Here is a 21,096-nt window from a genome sequence, read left to right on the forward strand (position 1 = left end):
TTGTTCATAAGAAACTGGGATAAAATCCTCAAATTCATATTTTCCTCAGGCCTCTGAAGGGCCATTAGATGCATTAACTTTCACTGCAGAGTGATGAAAGAGAGACACCACAGAGCGAGGATGGATTATGACCAGCAATTCCACAGGAAAAGATTCCTATTTCTGCTCCTTGACCTATGAACTAGCTTTGTTTGATTCATTCTGAAACCCTCTCTTATAAAGGAAATATGGAGAGAAAAATCATCTGGTTTAGGTGTGAGCTGTAATCTTTTTCTGTATCACCCAAAGCATACCAGACTTGCAAAAACACACATATTCTTGTATTACAACACATTCTAGAAAATATAAACTTCCACTAATATCCAGGCAAAGCTATAATAATGTAATTGATGAAACTAAGAGAAGACATAAACACATTCTTATAGAATCAAAGAATATATTGAGTTGGAAGGGACCTCTAAGTAATAATAAGTCCAACTTCCTGCTCCTTAGAGGACTACCTAAAATTAAATCATGTGACTAAGGGCATCATCTGGATATTCCTTGAACTCTGACAGGCTTGGTGTTGTGACCACTTCCACAGGTAGCCTGTTCCAGGGACTGACCATCCTCTCAGTGAAGAGCCACTTCCTTATGTCCAGGCTGAACTTCCCCTGACACAGTGCCACTGCATTTTCCTGTGTCCTACTGCTGCCCACCACAGAGAGATCAGCACTTCCCCTTGGCTGCTTCTCCTGAGGAAGTTGTCATTAAAGAAATAAATTTTAAAATCCAGACCTACTCATCCAGTGCCACCCCCACCTTTATCTTTTATCAGTTCCTTTGATTTAGGGTGCTTGTGTCTACAACACAAATCTATGAACAGAGAAATGCTGTGCTGCCTCAAGAAGCAACACGCATATGTCCTCGGGCACAAGTCGGCCAGCAGGTTTTTAACTTAGCTAAATAAAAAACTAAAGCAGCAGGACTCTGCTGTGACCCGATCTGACAAACAAAACTGCCCAGACAACAGTGAAAAATTATTTGGGAACATTATTTCACAGAGTAACAGGTTTCTGTTTTTCCAGTGTAATTCAGAAAACTTCAACCTGTCGAAAGAGATGAACTTTGGAGCTCATCTCCTGGATCCAGATGGGATCTTGAAAAATCTGTGTGCACCTTGCATTTTTGTGCACCTGTTTGCTGCATGCATGCATTGATTTTGAGATAAACACAGGAAATATCAACATGAAAAACCATTCTCTTGCTCACCTCCTCTAAAAGGACCATTGCTATGAAAATTCTGTTAGGATTGTTGCATGTAAATAAGAACATACATGAGGGGAGAATACACACTGCCTGCAACCCTAGAGAGCAAAGTTCACTGAGAAGGGTAAAACAGGGAAAGACAGTCTCTGTCTCCTTGCCACTGCTCAGTTATAAAAGCATTTGCAAGCACAGTTACAGTGGGGAAATCTGTAAATGAGACATAATTCACTGAAAGGCAGTGGCATGTGAAGAGCCCTTCATCTTCACAAACAGATGCTTCTGAAAATTTTACCTCGCAATCAGAAGTTTTTACAATCTCCATGCAAACTGATTAAGCAGCACTCTGAGCACTTGGAGGCATGCCAACCATCCAAGTTCTGAGTCTCCAGGCAGCGCAGGTCTCAGGTCAGCTACTGGATTAAAATCAAAACTGGCCCACTGGAATTGTGGATTACTGTGCTCAGAGCACGAGAATGACAGCTGCCCGCTGTGACCCTGCGGGGCTGAGCTGGCAGGATGAGCACCACTCTGCTTCCAGCTGAGACAGATTTGTTGAGTCTCCAGGCTAAAGAGTTCTTAGAAAGGTGTATGGGAAAGTTTGGCTTCTGAGGTTAATACACCAGCTCTCATGGCAGATACTCTCTTCAATGAAATTAGTGTATCTCGTTCCTTCCCTCTCAAGGGCAAGGACAGTCATTAAGCAACTACTAAGGTAACTACAATATGCAACACCTGCTACACAACCCCCAACCCTCATTTAGCAGCAATGACCTCCACCTTCACTCACCTGTTTTATGCACTGCAGCCGGTCATTGGTCTGCTGTATGTGCCTGTCCATAGAATTCATTTTGATTGTCTCCACTTTCTTCTACCTGAAAGCCATTAAAATCCCTCGATCTGCAAGACAAAAAAGGACAATTAAGATCACTGAATGTGGTCCAAACGCTTCTACCACATGAACAATTGAACAGAGCTGCTTGCAAGAAACCCCCAAGCACACTGTGAGATAAAATAATAATAATAACAATGACAGCCTGGCTTTTGCAAGGACAAGGGCATGGGGATTCTTCCTAATCTTCCTCTAAGAGAAAATACCTCCCATAAATATTAAATTAATCAGATACAGCAGAGCATTACATGGCCAAAAATAGCACAAAATGTGTGTCCTGAAGCATTTGCATTTCTGGATTGAAAATAAAAGCAACAGGTACCTTTTGGACTCTCTTCCTCCTAGCAAATCTATTTCATGAGCCCTTGAAATGGCCAAGATGACAGGGCAGGAAGGACTGGGATCCACAACTCGGCCCAGACTTTAAGAATGACAAATGTCCAGACGTACAACCTAGAATAAGTATATGGAATAGGCCTAATCTTCAGAGCAAAGGGCTGTGCAGTTCCTGCCTTCTAGAGAAATTGTGTTCATTCAGGTATCTATAGCTGAACAAACTACTTGTTACCGCTGGAAAAACACGGCCTGCAGTCTTTAGGTCCATCTCTTAACAAACAGTGTGATTTGAGGCAAATTAAACCTTCCTGTAACTTAAAAAAAAAAAACCAAACAAACCCTAAAAATAAAAATTAAGGCTCAGAGTAGTGTTTGGAGTTCAGGAACAATGAGTGGGCACAGAATTATATACCCAAATGCCCTATTTACACCAAACTTTATAGTACAAGCAAGGTCCCAGTCTTGCACAGAAAGCTCTCCATCACGAAGCTCTTCAGTGGCACTGATTGGTTTGTTATTTGGAGCACTGTTCATGACAAAACTGCTTCCCACTCCCTCCACACACATAAGAGAGAGCAAATTTTTCAGATAATTGTCTGGTTAGAGAAGCTGGCTGTTCACCACTTCTGGTGCACAACTCAGCATCTCTTCGGTTAAACAATTCCAACACTGTCCATACTCAACCCCACTGAGGGGAAGAGTGTTCCCTGTGGTGGGAACCTTGATTACACAGCTCTCACAATGAGACAGACCACAGATCTGCAGGCATCCCACACACCCAAACCACCGGAGATTTCTGTACCTAGCTGATAATATTCTTTCGTGGCTACTGCTGGATTAGACTCAGGGGAAGAAATCTTGTCTGCTAGACAACTAAATGAGGTCTTAGAACAGCAGCTCAAGCTCCAGCTCAAGCTCTAGACACAAGAGGGCTCAATAAAGCATTCCTGTCAATAAATGACTATACTTATGAAAGAGAAGAGCCAGTTTCACGTGCAAGTATTATCTTCTGAATATGCCACTGCCTTCTCAATAGCAAGTGCCATCCAAAGGTCCTCTAGCAAATGTAAATTGATGTATTTTATTAAAAGCCAGTTACACAGTCTTATCTTCCTGTAGGACCCCCAAACAGACCTCAGTAGTCATGAAGTTTAATCTCTCAGTGGACAGCAGAGGTATTTATCAAGAGATAAGCTAGCCTAGACATGACAGTACTTCACCAACCAGTGATCCATCTTACAAGCTAGGACACATTATCTGCATTTTAATTGAACATCAGCATAGATGGAGAAGGGCACACTGAAAACAAATACATATAGCACACACACATCTGTTGAAAAATTTGAAGACCTGCAAACTGAGGCACCTTTTTTTTTTAAGAAAGTCATGACATTTTTGAATTACACAATTTAATGTATACTCATGTAATGCCACTCCAGTTTGCTGCCTCAGAGTTAACCATAAACAAAATCAAAGGTTGCTATCATGCTATCAGCTACCTGAGCCACAGCTTACTATAGTGCTTGTCCAAATTTCCATTTCTCCCACATGCTTCTCAAAGCCTGTCTAGAACAGCAGAACGGCAGAATACACAAAAGTAACTCACCTAACTGAGAAGGACTGGGAGTGCAATCCCCTCCTCTCCTACAGAGGCAGGGCACACAAATTCTGTAACAAACGGATCGATTTCAGTCTCCAAAATAGTTCTGGTTTTACAACCCAGTGGCTCTCATAGAAAAGCACTCTCTAACTCTCACCCTTCCCCTAGTGGGCTGGAAGAATTTTCACTTCCATGCTCAATTCCAGTTGTTCTCACGTCATTAGCTCTATGGCTGAGTCTCTGCCCTGCCAGGCTCCCTCTCATGGATGGAGGATCACCCACCAGCCCTTACTGCCGACAGTTTGCTACTCTCACAGCCCAATCTCATTTATTCTCTCCTGGTCAAGAGAAGGCCCTCAGCCCCCTAACTCCCCTGCCCACTAAACATTTGTTGCATGAACCAAACAGCCAAAATTGTACACGTGAAGCCCCGCGACACACAATGACACAACGCTTTGTATTCGAAATGCCCTGCCTCGCTGCCGCAAGACTCATCTTTATCTTTTTCTCAGACACATCATAAGAGCATCAAATAGAGTAATTTTTTTTCAGTGAGCATACTGGCTCTAAGTAATTTCTGCTATAAAAAACGCAGAGCTTATTAGTGGGAAACCATTATTATCTGGAAATTACTCTTTCATGGACCTCAGCAAGAATTAAAAGATTAAACATGGAAAGTGAAAATTATCATAGAGATCAGAAATTTCACCACAGCAGAATAAGCATTTTGACACCAGACCATTTTGGCTGGAAGAAAAATAACAGCAGAATTAAATTTCCAGTAGCTATACCTACTACATGGGTATTGCTGTACTCTGGCCTTGTTCCCCACGTGCACATCCACGTCCTGAAATTTAAAAAAATACCCTTTCTGTCGATCTCATCCTATTTTAAAAGTAGCAGCAAGATCACCTTAGTCGAAAATAACAGTACTTAAGATACAGAAAGGCCGTCAGGGCTGAATAAGAACAGACTTCTATTCGGTTAAGTGCTGTGCACTTATCAGGTCACAAGTGAAAACGACTTTGCAGGGTCCCTGGCTGGCCTGCGGTGTCCCTGCATTAGACAGCACGCTGAGATCCAGGCCTGCGAGCAGCTCAAGAGACAGCAGGGGATGTTGCTGATCAGGATTAAGGGTACTGGCAGAGGAGGATAGAGAAGGGAATTTTTCCTGGTGCTTTGTAACAAATCCCCTCTGTTTGGTGCACACATTGGCCAGAAAGGTTGAACACTACTGCTTTACATGCTAACCACATGCAAAAGGATAAACAAACAAACAAACAAAAGTGTTCCCAGCACCTTCTGGAAATTCAACAATAAAAAGCCCCATTCTTCTTTCTTTTCTGAGGCAAAGACCCAGTATCCCTCCCTAAAAAAAAAAAAAAAAAAAAAAAAAAAAAAAAAAAAAAAAAAAAAGAAGGTGAATTATTCTTCATTTTCCCCTCCCTCTAGCATTGAGAGTTTATAGCCCTAGGCAGTAATTAAAGAGGCCTCATCTACATATTTATGATGTCTCAAAAACGGAGAATGTGTTTTTTTAAAGGAACAGATGTATCGACCTGTTAGCCTTTTTTTTTAACCCTAAACATACTGAATCTTTCAAACCATTACTACAAAGCCCTCTTTCACACTGAAAAACAAATGAAATTTTTCACTGGCTCTACGAAAGAGAATTTCACGAGATTCTACTACACTCTGTGTTGGGTGACAGTTCAGGTAAGGAGACTGCAATTATTGTATCAGAAACTGAACTTCCAAGCAACACAATTAAGAAAACAATTTAGTAAAACCTGGTCCCCACCAATTCCTAAGGCAGCCTCAACAGCCTCCGAGAAAAGGGGGGAAAAAATTAAGCCAAACATTTCACCACTGCTTCAAACATGTCTAAAACCATTCAGCGTTTTGAAAGCCAGCATGGATTCAGGTCTGCTCTGGGCTGAGCTCTCCCCATGGCCAGAACTGCCATGCACAGTGAGAACTCTGCCCCCGTGGGACCAATGGACCAGGGAAATCTGCTGCCCTGCGGCCAAGGGAGACCTGAAACACCAGTGGAACAGAGCCAGCCTTCTCCCTGAGTTTAGAGAGACTTCACGCGGTGCTTTTTGCTCTTGATTCCACAGGCTTCCTTCCCTCACTGCTGGGCAGAGATGGAGCTGGGCCGGAGCTCTCCAGAAACATCAGCTGCTGCCCAGCCCCAAGCACTGCCACCCACCCCCCTGCCGCAGCAACGGGGCGCCATTCCTCCAGAAGCCAAGCTTTTAGCAAAGCATCTTGCCACCAGAAATCCATTCTGAGGGCAGAGCAGGAAAGGCAGCCCTTCCCAGGCGGCAGGGGAGGCTGCTGCGAGCGGCGCTCCGGGCCAGCAGCACAGCCTTACGCCAGGTCTCCAATGCCGCAGGGGACCGGCCACCCTGCGGTGCCTGCACCACACAAGATCTCATTTGGAGGCACTTCGGACCACTCAAGGCAAGAAGGCCATAAATTGAAAGACACAAGAAATACCTTTATCGGTTAAGAAATTTTAACAGTAGGTAAGAAGGGAAAATGAAGATCCTTTCTTTAAGCAGGGATTCAGCATAGCAGCTCTAAACATCCCTGCCCCCTGCTGCCACAGCACACAAGTTGGTTAATGCTGTTTATTCAATCAGCTAAAAACTAATAATTTCCTTCAAGTCTCCGGCATGCTGAGGGTCCTACGAGAGGGCAGGCAATCTGTATCTGCGAAGTGACTTTGATGAAGCAACAAGCCAGGCGGGAGCGAGGGCGGGAGCGGCTGCGGCGGAGCGGGGCCGGGGCCGGGCGAGGGCAGCTGCCGCCACCACCCGCCAGGGGGCGCCGCCGGGCCGCGCCACCGCCCGCCGCGGGGACCTTGGGGGGACCGGGACAGTCGGGGGGGACCACGAGGGATCGGGACAGCCCGGGGGGGACCAGGGGGATCGGGACAGCCCGGGGGGGACCTGGGGGGACCGGGACAGCCGGGGGGGACCTGGGGGATCGGGACAGCCCGGGGGGGACCGGGACAGCCCTGGGGGGACCGGGACAGCCCTGGGGGGATCAGGGGGATCGGGACAGCCCGGGGGGGAGCAGGAGGACCGGGACAGCCCGGGGGGGAGCAGGACAGGCCTGGGGGGACCGGGACGGCGGTCCTGCGGAGGCCACGAGGGCGTACAGCCGCGTTCCATCGCCTGAAGCACGGACCCCCGAGGAGCCCGGTCCGAACCAGCGCAGCAGCTCCCGGGAGTCTGTCACCTCCAGTGAGGGATTTAAGAAACGTAATTTCTCTCGGCGCCCTATCCTGGTGGTAAAATTTGTCGGTCCGGAGACAAAAACCATCTAGTTCCACTTGACATTTCCCTTGCCATTAAACATATTGTAAGAAGTTGTTTCTCGTACTATCAGAACGCACCTCCGCGTGTACAGCCAGGTTAACGCTGCTAATTGCGTGTAATTGCATGGATTCTCCGCCCCAGCCCCAGCCGGTGCCCGCCCGCGGCACAGCCCAGCCCCGAGGCGCAGCCCCGGCAGCCCGCACAGCGCGGGCACAATGCAGCTCGGCACGTCTGCACTCGGGCACATGGCTCGCACGGCACTGAAAGGGCTCCAAGCCCGCTTTTCAGTACGAGAATTTTCAAAGATGCTTTCAAAGATCAGCTGCTGGAAAAAGTTTAATGTCTATCCATGACAACTAATTTATTTCTTCTACCAGATATGGTACAAAAAGTGTAAAATGTCAGGCGAAAGGCTGTTTTCATCATTAAACGCTTGAAAACGGAAGTTGTTTTAATAAAGCTTTATTTACGATAAGCTGTTAAATAGCTACTGCTGTTGGCTTTGAGCTATTAAAAGGGGCCAGATGTGAGACAAAGCAGCGTTTGTTATGCTGGGTGAGGAGAATAGATATTTGTGCTGTGCTGCTTTCCATTGTTGCTCTACAAATGTGCAGTAATCCCCAGAAGACTTTCTATCATCTTTGACTGCGAGAGAAGGAAAGCGAGTGTGTATGCGCACACAGCGCCCGGCAGGCACAGCTTCGGGGAGGTGGGAGCAGGTTTTTGTAATTTATGGTGGCTTGAGCTGCAAGGGCTGGCAATTTTGTCGGGTTTAAGGAAGCTGTTTCCGCAGCCGTGTGCTTGGGAACGTTTTTATACACAGAGCCTATTATACGCAGGCACCAACAGCCAGCCGGATACACACAAAAGCAAACCCACACATGCTTTTGAAAAAAAGACAGCATGACAGCTTGCATAAGCAAGCCTGCTGGACTCCTCTGGGAGGAGAAGCGGCGGTGCGCACAAGTTGTTCAATCATGAAGCACATCTGCACCCTGATTACAAAAGCAAAGGTGGTCAGGCTAGCTGGAAGCACACACACAGCACTGGGATATGACCTCTACTTAAAGTCTAGGCATAGAAATAAATATAAGAAAACTCACACACTGTATAAGAGCTAAGGAGAGAGCTCCCTTGAGCCTGGACAAGTTGGTCACCAGCCAGCACTAACCATTAAGCACATGAACTGCCTTTTGCACCGGCAGCCCTCACCTCCAGCCTGCTGGCTGAAATGAGTGGTTTCCTTAGACCGAGAGCAGCATCTGCAGATCACAGGTAATTGCCCTGCTGCAAGCTGGTATTATAAGGTTGGTTTCCCTGCATTCCATCCAGCTCCTAGTGTCATCAGCTCTGTCAGCTTGTTATCTTTAGGGAGAGCAAGGAGGTAAAAGGACACTGCAGTTTAAAACAGCAAGAGATAATAACATAAAATTAAAGGCAAAAGTGTGTAGAAGTGTGCTACTGGGGAGCCAGGGCTGAGAGCCCTGCTATAGTGCTCTCAGAGGCTTTGCACACACCAATATAGACAGATCTGCTAGAACAAACATTGACAGTTCACAGCAGAACCCACTGATCCAGAGGTTTACTATATGTACTGTAGCTTGCAGGTAAGAAATACTAATCCTCATTGGGACAGCTACAAGCAAATGAGCCATCCCTAAAAGCTTGCTGGGTTGTGCTCAAATGATTTCATAACCAGTGTCCCTGATCACTCACACAACAAAGACGTAGAAAATCTCTCCCTGATAAATTACCAGTCTCTAAACTGAAGCAGCATCAAGCACCTCTTCCCACCTTCTGGGCCCAGCGGGAGGATTGCAGAAGTCAGGTGAGCATAAGAACAGAACAAGGTTTGCAATCCTGGCATGCAATGCTTATTTACCTAATGAAAGCTTGCTTCTTTCAGAGGTTCTGTGGTAAGATGCAAAGTATTTGCTGAGAATTCTTTGTGTCTGCCTACCAAATCCTGCAAACAGGCATGTAGTACAGCTAACATCACCTAGCTTTACACACCTTCTGGGGGCCAGTCTATAGAGCTGCAACAAAGAACATCTATGAATTGGAAACTTTTTCCTGCTTTTGCTAGACATTTATCAGCTCCTAAGGAAAACCAGCTGGTTTGGACACAAGCACCTAAGTTATTTGCTTAAAACCTGAGAGATGAGCTACACAAGACAACTTAATATAAGCATTTTCTAAAGGTCTAGAGGAAACAGTAATGACCTAACCAAACTGTCAAAGACAGTCTCAGAAGGAGGAGAAAAGGATAGAGGAGAGATGGCATTAGCAGCAAATATTTTTAACAATTACCTGTCAAAAATTGAAGATGTTACTCTGTGTTTGCTGTGCTCTTGATAACAACTCTCTTGTAGCAGATAGCCTGCTATATAACAAAGAGGGGTCAAAATCTCTTGGGTCAACCCAAAGAAATGCTCCTAGCAAGAACTATCTCAAGCCCACTGTGAATAGAAGTGAGAAGGATTTGCATTCTGACACTGAAGGCCCTGTTACTTATCAGATGAAACCAGGCATGTTTTGGAAGTTGAACTGTAGCATTTGAAGGAAATTGCTGATTTCTTCTCATGATACTGCACCATCACAACTTCTATTCCTCATTACTGAGTGCCAACACAAAGAATATAACAATCCCCTATCCCCAAACTATATTGCACCAAGTAAAGGAATGAGGATAGATTTGGACTCCTTTTTTCCCCCCACTAAGTTTAGCAACATAAAGAAGACAAATAGTCAAAGTAGATGGTCATTTCTCCTTATTGTCTATAAATTAAGATCTATTTATCTTTTCTTTCATTTTATGAGATAAGGAAGTCTTCCTAAAACCAATGATTTCTTATAAGCCACCAAGGAAAGCATCACTGCTTTGCAGAAGACCACTCAGGGAGAGGGAAGGAGTGGAGAAAAAACATTAGCTCAATCAGCAAAGTCTCTGGAGAACAGAGCAACTGAGTAACTTCTTTGAGACACATGCTCCAACAATTTTGACATGAGACATTATTCTGGCCTGTTCTGATGAAATTTAAGTATTTACCAAGCTCCCCAGAATAGAAGCAATATAAATTTCAGGAGGACCGGCAAAATCTGTAAAAACTAAATATACCTGAAAAAGTAAAGTAGATGTTGGATGGCTGTGAACTCTTATAACTGGAGAAACAGAGCAGTTGCTGGCAGCCAAATTGCATTGCCTGCACTGCTTTTAGGTGCTATCCAAATGGGACTTCTCACAAACTCTCCACTTGCTTTGAGTTATGACAATTTACTGCTAGAGGATTACTTTCTTTTAAGTAACTTGAAATATTTGGCATCTAGACAAAACAAAATGACAGTTTTGGTAATGTCTAAAATCTATTTTATCATCTTCATTGTAAGGCAGCTGACTGGATAGCCATCTATATGAATACTTCTGGAACTTAAGAATATACATTAAAAACCAAAGGATTTGGTTTTACTGAATTGTGAATACAATTGGATAAATGTTCAGTGTTTCAAGTCGCCAAATCCTAAATTTTAAGAAACTGTACTGAGAATCTCGGTACAATGAGTCAGGATTGGACAAGCAAATCAAATGACTGTGTATCCCTCATGGTAAACTCTTCTGTACATACATAATCAAACATTGTGTGAACACAATATACTGGAAGACTTGAAATCTGACTGCTGTTTATGTTAGTCTCAACAGCTAGTATTTAAGCACCTGAAACACACCCAAAGGGACAGATGCATTGCTACTGAAACTTCATCACAAAGCCCAGAAATACTTTGGACACCCTAGAATTGATTTTGAAAACAACATATTTTAAAACTAGCTCCAACTGCAACGCCTTTAATTCCAATAAAGTCAAATCTGCACACATCCCTGCTACTTGCCTATCTGTAGTGTAGTCATTGCTATTTGTGCTTTCCAAGTGCCCAGAATTACAGTAAGGTAGAAATTCTTCCAGACACCTAGATTACAAAATACTGCAGGAGCTTTACACAACAAAGCCTGCTGCCTTCAATAAAGATTTTAACTGAAAACATCCACGATCCTCTGCCCCATTTGGTTTTCTCACCATCTGATCAATGGAGAGGAAGCTTTTATCAAGAAACTGGCCGCTAATAATTACCAGTGTCCCACACTTGCTTTAGAGGCAAATAAAGAGAGCTTTACACTTACCATGAGGTAAGTTTCTTTTTATCAAGAATCTTAACAATTTAGTTTTCAAAGGTTTATGAATTCCATGGTTAAAGATCTGTTACGTGCTCAGTTCACTATGATACCTCTTGGGATAATCAGGAACAGATTTCAGTAGAATTTCTTCTGAGAGCACAGATCTTCTAACAGATCTCTGTTGGTTGTACCTTCACTAGGTCTCTCACCCTCAGGTGATAGCACAACCAAAGCTGAAATGGCATTTGGCAGAGCACAACACAGATCTCCAGCAGCTTTTTGAAAATCCTCTCAAGTATTTGAAAGCAGCAACTATGCAAATACCAAACATGGCCAGAACAAAAGCTACCTCAACTGCAAAGACTAGGAACCAATGTGGTATCTACTGTTAAGAAGAGGAGAGCACAGTTCCCATCCTGCCCACTGCTGTTTTGACTGGAACAGGCCAGGAGCGAGCCTGACAACTTATGAGCGACAGCTGTCTCCAACTGAAGCAGGCAGACTTCCCATTTTTATTACAGACAATGTAAACAGGAACACTATTGCTAATGAATTATTTATAGTGTGGTCTGTAAATTAAGACACTTAGACTGCCTTGCATTTTTTCTACCACTATCATTACTACAAAGTATATGCCCAGAAGCTCTTTCCCATAACTGCAGGACAAAGCCAGCCCTGTGAACAGAGACCTCAGCTCTTCTCCACCACCAAAGGCTTCACTTCTTCAGCTTCTCTGGCTTTCCAATTACAGCCAGGGCTGCTCTGGGTAGATGCCATCTCCACCAAACACACACAGTGCCTAACACGAATCACAATTCAGGCTAGGGTTACCACATGCTAGTTTAATAGGAACAGTGAAGTGACAGTGTAAAATCATTAATAAATGTATTACTCGAAGTTACGGATAAACATCTGATGTTACCCTTCCTGCAATTTCAAGACAAATTTTCTAAGATTCAGCCAGACTTCCAAATACAGAATTGACTTGATAGACTTTGACTGTATGTCCAAGAGACAGCTGGATAAAAACAGTTAAAGTCCAGATGGTATTTTCTTCTACTCATATTCTTCCTTTCTTTTTTTTTTTTTTTTTTTTTTTTTTTGTTGTTGTTGTTGTTGTTGTTTTGTTTTGTTTAAATGGTTATTATAACACAGTGGAACAGACCTCAAAAAGCTGCACACTTTTCTTCTTTGCTCCCTACAGCAATACTACAGACTCCAGAGGTCAGCTTTAGAGCCTTCCAGTTTTTCTGAAGCCCTGCCTGATTAGACATACTCTGGAGTGACTTTCATTGTGATCAAACGTGATGTGCTGGTGACACACATACAAAGCTGGCAGAGCAGCCACACTGCAAAGCCTTCAGTAGGCAGGAGTCAGCAAAACAACACTTCGAAACAACACTTGGCTCCCCTGAAAAGGAAACAAGTATCCCCTTTGAAAAGGTTCTGATGAACTCAAGGAGAGACATGCTATTGTGACAATACAAACCTTTCAGAGAGTAAAACCCTATCCTACGTCTCCTTGTCTTTTGCTCTTGATTTTTGTGATCCTTGAGTGGTTACGTTTTGGCACCATTATTTTTTTCCCAGAGTAACTGAGGTGCATTAGATCTGAAATTTGGAGGGATGTATGCACCTACATGAATTCAATCATATACTCGTTAAAAATAAAAGAAAGAAACAAATAAATGGAAACCCATAATGGTACTGTAAGATCAGTAATTGACTGTAAGGTCAATTCAGTCCCTGAAAATATCCCATGAAAACAGTCAAAAGTCAGTGGATCTTGGTTCCACAGAATGACATGCTACCACCTGCAAGTGTTATAAATCCATTGGACAAACTGCCTATTTTCAAGCTTCCTCCCATTTTACTTTCCATGAGAAGGGACGCGGTTTCCACATAAATTTCTTTTTTTACTGCCTTCAATAAGCCTGAAAAAATTTAGAGGGATGTGTATGACATTATATAGCAACACTGTGACTTCCACTGCTGAGGAAAAAAAATCATACACTTTTCAAAAATGGTAAGTGGAAAGGTATTTTGCTCAAAGGTTGACCTTATTTTAGGAAGCCAAACTTGCTCTCTGCTAGTTTTGTTACCCTGGTCTCTTCTACAGCAGAGGTACATTGGAGGAGCTCAGTGGCATGCTCTCCAGGTGTTTCGTCCAAGGTGTCAACACAGGCAATTTTGAACCTTTCATTAAGCCCCAGACAGTGTCCTAACGACTAAGTCCTTCCTTCCCTGTCTGTCACAAGCTCAGTATGTTAATAGATTGCCCTATTCTACTTCCATCTGACATTAGGAATACAGATTCATTCTCTGAAATGGTTTAAAACCCATTTAGATACCTGTTTCCTGGGATGACTCTAATTTATTCAAGTCTCTCAAGTACTGCTAAGGACCTAAGTTAGTCTATTGCTGCCACCTCTTCAGGCTATCAGAGCTGCCATCTCCGCTCCCCCCCTTGCCTTAGCTTCTCCTTCAGGACTTGTTCAAATCTCTGGAAAAGATTGGTTTGTATTACTTGCAATTCAAGTTTTTTGAAACGTCGTTATGTAATACAAGTGCTTTTAATTCATCACACCTGTCATAGAGTCAAGACTCACGAATGAACTGCATAGCAACTGCAGCGCTGTTACGCAGCTAAGGGAAGACAGCCTCTGATGGGTGTTAGCAGCAAAGTTCTCAAGAGCTTTCTCACTGGCCTGTGAAGAGCACCTCACCAGCACAGAATTTTTTAACAAGCCTCCTTCCTTTTGAAAGCCAACAGATCTGCTATTTATAAGGCTTTGATTGAGCTAACACATGCAAATACAGACATAAATCTACATGTGCACACGGAATGGGATGAAATGCTTCGAAGGAAAGAATTCATATTACAAACTCAGGTAAACACTTTCTTGCAAGATCAAACAACAAATCCCGAGTGTTACGGAACCTGGGAGAAAAGCTCACAACCGATACTCAGCACATTTGTCCCAGAAACAGGGATTTTATTCTGCAGCTTAATTCATTTATGATGCAGAACATGCCTAGCTTCGGCCTAGGTTTTTATGAATCATCCCATGTACTAAATTGTGAGGGGAAAACACAGAAATGTGATACATTTTGTTTGATGCACCATATTGCCATGGCTCTACCTGCAAGAAATTGAATTTCTAAATCAGTTTAAAACATTCATTTAAGAAAACATGTCCAAGAATTGAACAAGCAATTTAACACTCAACGGAATAAAGCAGCGTTTAACCCTGAGGGTGACCCAGCAGCCTCCTCACAGGTTCAGTGAAGCACAGGCTGCTTTCTCAGTCTCTGAGATCGAGGCAGGGCCAATAGGTAGAAGGGAGCTGGTTAGGACACACACTGGCAAGGAAAATATCAGAGTTGGAAGGTCATATAAATTGCTAGACATGGAGACGAGATCTGTCAAAAAGACAAACTACCTAACAATTTTAACCTATTGGCTAGAGCTGTCCGTGTCAGCATAATGTTAACATATATTATAACCTCATCACAAAAACATCCACGTAGATGGAGGAGAACTGCAGCTAAACCCCCTCTCTTATCTTCTGTTTAGAAAGGAACTCATTCTAACAGAGGCTTAAGGAAGAATTTCTCTGGGTTTAGGGTTTGTTTTTTTTATCTAAACCTAACATATCAAATATATATTACAAGGAAAAAAAGCTGGCTAATATGCTAAAAACATAGCTGTCAATTCCTCTACAGTAAGAGAGTTTATCAAAGCATCCATCACAAGCACCTCTATTTCCAGACAACAGTGAGTTTTTTACTTATTACTACTTTAAAATAAAAGCTTTTCTGAACAGTCTCTGAAATATTTAAAATAGAAAAGTGGGCATTTGCTAGACAGGAGATTAAGTTTTTCATATTTTAAATTGTCTGCATTTCTCCCAACTATTACGACTAACTCAATCATAATTACGGAGCTGTGATTTTTTCCTCTACCAAATGTTGATGACTCTCCATTTTAATGTAAAATCAAATCATGGTATCTCTTCTGATGAGATCTCTGCAACTTTTCTACACCGCATGATTTTTACTGGCTGCCTCAAAGCCCCACTGCTTTGCAGTATCCTGCCTGTGTCCCCTCTCCCCTGGCCTGGTTTGGATCGCCGTTAGAGAGAAGGCCTTTGGGAAGGCCTGGAAGCATTCATTAAGTTAGTAGGTGGGACACTTCCCTGGGAGAGAGTATTAAGTTAAACCTCCAAGAATACTCTCAGGGAATCCTGATATTGTTAATCCCCCAGGGTTTATGCATGAAATGTGACATTTGAGATTAGTTCAGAAGCATCTGTTCATAATGCCGAGAACTGAACCTCCAAGAATGCACCACACATCATTTTCAGAAAAAAGACACCTCCCTAAAGCTTTATTTCCCTTTTGAGCTACTAAGACAAAAATCTGATGATTATAAAACTGACCTGTTTATCACATTGTGACCCGCTAAGTGACACATGAAACTCAAATGACAAACCTCCTTCCAAGTTCCATTAGAATAGATTCTACTTATGGTGCACATCCTACTTCCAGTAATATTTTTTATTTTTGAAGAGTAAGTCAGGATTACTCTTACATCTCAGGATTATTCTTACATGTAAATTTTCATCGTAATCAGTCTGTTGAGCATGGCAATTAATGAAGAAAAACAAAGCCAGCAAACAAAAAATGAAGAATTCCTGGCTTCTGATTTTTTGTTTGGGCGGTTTTCTGGTTGGTTTTGTGTGTGGTGTTGCTTGTTTCCTGTTTTTTTTTCCCCTCCTAAATACAGTACAAGCAGCAGCCTATTCTGAAGGATTTGTAAGGGCAATGTATATTCCCTCGCAGCTATTCAAGCAGGCAGCAGATATTCATGAGTACTGAGAGATGCACGTAATTATGCCTGAATGATTATTTATCTAGAATGGAGAACAACTGTGAAGCATCTATCACTCTTTGTTCCAGGTCAGAAGTTTCAGATAGCCATTTAAAAAGAAAAAAATAGCACCACGTGGATGAAGCAACCAACAATATAGTGAGCACCATGAATACTGAATACAGAAATCAAAGGATTTCAGCTCTAAAGTTAGGGCTGTTTGTCATGTATTGCTTAACATGAAAAATTAGTTTGGTTCACAAAAGAAACATTAACAAAAACCATTAATTCTTTTAAAAGATGCATTATATGCTTAGGGTAGCCATTTTCTACTGATTGTGACATCTATCCTGTTAATTTCTTTTAACCAGACGGTAAGCAGGATATATCCAAGAGGAGATCAAGTACAGCCTATAGATCAAGGAGCCCATAGTGAAGTACTGAAAAACATGAGCAGCACCCGATACACCTGCAGGGTCTAGTTCCCATATTGCATCACCTTCAGAAGGTCAGAAAGGTGTTAAAGAGCTGTAGCACTTAGATTCCCATGGCCTCTGGGTACAGAGCTCTCTAAAATGAGCCATTTCTACCTGAAAAAAAACCTAAAACTTTGGCATACTCTGTTTGGTGCCATTTTCAATAGTGCTTTCTGTTGACCAAGCACAGTGTGAACCAAGACAGTACGGCCAAAACTACATCAGGGATTTCAATTCCCTGCCATTATCAATAGCATTTCACATGAGATGGATGGAAAGGAAAAGGCTGTAGGAAAGGACAGCTAATACTTTGGAAACCTGCAGCAAGACATGCAGTTTTACTGCTGTGTCATTCTGCATGCCTGTGAAGCATGTGATCTGTCTGCACCAGGGCATCCAGCATTAGCACCACTGCTGGGGGTACCAGCAAATGGGGGCAGTTGCTGCAAAAAAATAGTTTGTCTGAAGTAAATGAACTTAGACCTTCGCTGGTTACAATAGCACAGAACAAATCCTCAGCCTCCTTAAAAAAAATAAATCAGCAAAACAAAGGATGGACTTGGTTTGACTTTGTTTCACTGCCTTGATGTAGAAAAACAAGCCAAAAAAGAAGACCAAGGCAGAAAGCTGGAATTCATTCAAGTAAAAGGTTGTTGGTGTCATGCTACCCTTTCATGCACCAAGATGAGAAAGGAATACTAACCAAATTCTAATCTCAACCAGGACAGTTTAACGCTCATTTTTAAATATGTCATCTAAGAAAACAATGAATGAGTTAGGCTTTAAATTTGTTCTTTCTTCAGGGAAAAGAAATAGCAAAGGTATTTAAAATTAAACAGGACATTCACAATTAATCTGCTTTTTAATTAACTTACTTTGCTGCTGTAAGTGATTCTGCATTTACTCTCATTCTTTTGAAAATTCCAAAGTGCTACTTCTGACCTGTGATTTACTGTTGCCGTACATCTTTATAAGCAGTACTTTAGTTTAAGTGGCAGTTGCATATTAATTACAAAGTTAATTATGTGCTATGTAATCATGCTGTAATTCATTAGTTTACTCTGCAGTGTGAAAGGATAATGCTAAATGGAAGACCTGATGCAGAGTATTTTAGTAATTTACATTTTTTGCATCAAATATTCAAAATATTAACCAGAAAACATTGTCTGCACTTAAAGAAGCCTATAAAACAGCTCATTGTTATTCTAGTAGCAATTGTGCTAGAACCTTTCCTCCTTAAAACAGTTGCAGAAATTTAAGTGGGGTAAAGTATCTTCTCTAAAACCAAGCACACAGTTGCTAAGACCAGGGCAAAAAATCAGAAGTATTGGACAAGTTCAAGCATCCAAATTTGATACTTAACATGACTCATCGTCAAAAGACATGTGCTCTCTGCTTTCTAAAATCAGTGCTTTAAAGCTGTTTCAGCTTGAAAACATAAACGCTGATGCATCCAGTAGTATAAATCACAAGTGAAGATATTGGCTACAGGCTTTTATGACTCTTCATTACCGACCCTTTGCATGAAGTACTTATAGCCAGGTAATTTACTACTTGTTTCTGCCCAATATCTGCAGGGAAATGCAATTCCTGTTTGCACTGGTCTCAAAATAACTCTGTTGCTACAGATCTATGTTTCCCAACCAAAGTACTGAACACAAATGTAAACAATTATTTTTAATATAATGATTTTTGCTGAAAATGTACTGGGCACAATACCATAAAGCTGTGTCTCTGGCCCAGGTTTAATTGTCCCTGGAACTATTCAGCTTACTCCGATCAATAGAAATACAAGACCTAATTTTTACAAAGATGCTCTCAGTCATGAAGAATTCCTCTTCTGCTTTCAGGGGCATTCCCCCCCCCCCCCCCCCCCCCCCCAAAAGTATTCCAGCATTTACTGGTCTTCCTCAACCAACACTGGTTTTTAAACACCAGATCTTGAGAAGTTGTAGTTTTTTTCCTTCCAATAGCTATCACTGGGATGTAAAATGATGCTCTTTGTCTGATATTTAAAAATCAACAGAGGTAGGAGCTTCTCCTCCTAAAACTAACCCCATAAAACCCATGACAAAAAAGCACTTTCAAACTCATGATAAACAGTTCTATCACTTAAAATTGGAGACAGAAAAATTACAATGCAAAGGGTCTACGTTTTTAAGCACATACACTTCATCTCTACATTGCAGCTATATTCACTTCCTAAAACAAAAGCAAGGCTACTTCAGTTATTGGTCTGCAGAAAATCAAGACATGCCATGAACAGAGTAGTCAACTTCTGTGCAGTGTTTTGACTGCACAATCTTTATTATCAGGCACATTGCATCAATGAAAGGAAGCCCTAGATATCCAAATAAACATCAAGAGATTACCAAATCCGTGACTGAGTTTGCAGCACCTCCACCATTCTGTCTCATGGGCTGAACAAGTTTCTCTTTGAAGTCATTTGGGGGAAAAAAAAAATCCATATTTTTACAGACAAATTATGACAGTGAAACTACTAAGAGCTTTTCACTTGTTAAAATTCTAAAACTGTTTTTGAAAAAACATCATAGGGACCTCAAAATATAAACAAAATGCACAAAGAGTAACTGAAGTTCCAGTGGAAAAAAATGGAATTAATGATATGGTACTACCAAAAATTGAAATACAGCAAAAGAGCATACTGTTTCATGCTTCTGCAACTTGTACATTATATATATAATTATCTGGGGCTGGAGATGGTTACTTGAACTTTTTTAAACATCAGTGAAAGCAAATACACATATGCCAGTGTCTTTGTAAAAACAAACCCGAAATCTACGTAAAATCTTGATGCACTCTGTCGTCTCTGATAACAATAAATAGTTCTCTTTCTTTGAGCAATCTGGTTCTGGATTTCCTAAGAAATGGAGTTGAAAAATTGATCTCAAGCACTACTAGAAAAAAACAATAAATATTGTGTCTAATACAAAAGGAGTTTTGAGGGTTCCTAATCAGTGGAAAATGCACTTTTACTTGCAAACTTGCACACAAGTACCACAACACCTAAAAAAACCCAAAACAACCAAAACCCAAAAGCATTTACTCCCCCTTCAGAAAGAGCCACAAGACATCTCCCTCAGTCAGTAAAGCATGGACTTGCTGAGCTGTGTAATTAATTTACAGTCCCTACAGACTGGGTTACAGAACACACAGATCTTCAATCAGCTTTGGCTTCTATTTCAGAGCAGGTATCTAACATGTGTTGTAGGTATGGACAGATCCCTGCACTGCTTTTACAGAATCCAGAACGCTGGTTTTTTGAATGTATGATGACACACCCAAAATCCAACAAAAACCACAAACCCAGCTCAAATTTTCTTTGACATGTTAGCTCATGGTAGGAAGTATTAGCCTTCTAGTTCTATATGGTGGTGTAAAAAAAGCTTTTTAGGAGCAAGTAAAGCTTTGAAAAATGTTAAGAAAATTAATTTTATTTAATTTAAATAGAACATGGTTATATGACTGACTCATCCTTTTAGATTTCTTGGTGATTTCTGCACAGAAAACAAAGAAACAAACCAAAACTTCTGGTTAGTGATTTTTCTCCTACTTTAGCAAAGGGACCAATAACTCTGGTCTGGATTCTCAGTATTATCCATGTCAGAGAGGTTTCAGCCTTAGCTAACCACCCAGGTTCCATCCACAGTCAACAGAGAGCAGTACTGTCTGAGGACACTTGATCCTTTGCTAAGACAAATGTCAAAAATGGGTGGCACAAATTGGTCTCTGGAGATGCCTATTTCTGATTACAGTGATTATAGAGCAAGTCTAGATAATTTCTTAAGAAGCCTGAGTCTTCACTGACTTGAAGGATGATGAAGACTCTTTAATCCTGGCTTCATTTTTGAAAACAAAACTTATTTCCTAGACATTTCTGAAATTGTGTACCAGTGTTACAAAATGCATTCATTTTAATTTGGGCAGAATTAAAAGTATCTGATATTAGAATCCTTAATTGTTACATGATACTTGGTTTCTCATTACAAAACTACAGCAAGTGTTTATTACATAATTAATACGATCTACATCTAATTGCAAATTGTATGTAAATATGTATATTCTAGTTGCCCATTTGCAGAATGTAAGTACACTCTCTTCCAAAAATGATTAAAAATAAATATGAAGAGACCTTCCTAGAGGCTTGGCTTTTTTA

The 21,096-nt window shown here is 41.6% G+C and overlaps 1 protein-coding gene across 5 annotated transcripts in view; it reads right to left on the minus strand.

Annotated features, from left to right (window-relative positions):
* ZMIZ1 (zinc finger MIZ-type containing 1) overlaps positions 1-21,096 on the minus strand; it is a 339,352-nt gene that overhangs the window by 154,293 nt on the left and 163,963 nt on the right. For 4 of the 5 annotated variants that reach the window (XM_038141495.1, XM_038141494.1, XM_038141490.1 and 1 more), the window contains one exon: positions 2,036-2,145. In XM_038141495.1, coding sequence (XP_037997423.1) covers positions 2,036-2,095 — 60 coding nt within the window. In that variant the 5' untranslated portion in view covers positions 2,096-2,145. Of the gene's footprint in view, positions 1-2,035; positions 2,146-4,079; positions 4,117-21,096 lie in introns of those variants that run through there. The other variant, XM_038141493.1, reaches the window with a different exon arrangement.

This window comes from Motacilla alba, chromosome 6 (assembly GCF_015832195.1).
Source record: "Motacilla alba alba isolate MOTALB_02 chromosome 6, Motacilla_alba_V1.0_pri, whole genome shotgun sequence".
NCBI lineage: Eukaryota > Metazoa > Chordata > Aves > Passeriformes > Motacillidae > Motacilla > Motacilla alba.